The following is a 510-nucleotide window of genomic DNA, read 5'->3' as shown; positions in this document are numbered from 1 at the left end:
GTGCACTGCACCCCTAGTTTTTTAATAAAAGAAACGGAGGCGCGCTGGCAGGTTACCTGTGCAGTCACACACTTGCAGGGACAGGCAGGCGTTCCGGGCCGGCCAGACTCCTCGCCCAGGGCCTGCGCGGAGGGCCGGCAGGCGGGAAGGCAGCCCGCACCCACTTCCCCAGGGACCGTGCTGGCGGTGCCATCTCTAGTCACAGTGGAGAGGGGCAGCCAGGGCGATCAGGCGATGCCGTTTCTAAGCTGGGATGGACCGGAGCTGCGTGAGCGCTTCCACAGCCTGCGTTTCAATGTTTGTGACTGATTTTCTCCTTTGCCTCCTTTCCTCCCCCTCTCCCTCCTCCTGTCCTGGGGCCCTTTCAAGACTCTCCCTCCCAGCTGCCTGCTCCTCAGAACCCGAAGATTTGGCTCTACAACACGGAGCAGGTCCTGAGCTGGGAGCCGGGGTTGCTGAGCCACGAGGCGGGGCCGGTGGTGTACCAGGTGCAGTTCAAATAGTAAGTGA

At 62.0% G+C, this 510-nt stretch overlaps 1 protein-coding gene across 1 annotated transcript in view; it reads left to right on the top strand.

The window, feature by feature from the left end:
- Window positions 1–329: 329 nt before the first annotated feature.
- The window catches only part of IFNGR2 (interferon gamma receptor 2 (interferon gamma transducer 1)), a gene marked incomplete at its 5' end in the record, with an annotated part of 18,711 nt that continues 18,530 nt past the window's right edge, over window positions 330–510 (top strand). Inside the window, one exon of the mRNA XM_015560231.1 lies at window positions 330–502. Within this exon, the coding sequence (XP_015415717.1) occupies window positions 330–502 (173 nt within the window). The remainder of the gene's footprint in view (window positions 503–510) is intronic.

Source organism: Myotis davidii, unplaced genomic scaffold, assembly GCF_000327345.1.
Source record: "Myotis davidii unplaced genomic scaffold, ASM32734v1 scaffold170, whole genome shotgun sequence".
NCBI classification, from domain to species: domain Eukaryota; kingdom Metazoa; phylum Chordata; class Mammalia; order Chiroptera; family Vespertilionidae; genus Myotis; species Myotis davidii.
Note: the sequence above shows the minus strand (reverse complement) of the source record. Positions and strands in the feature narration are given on the sequence as shown.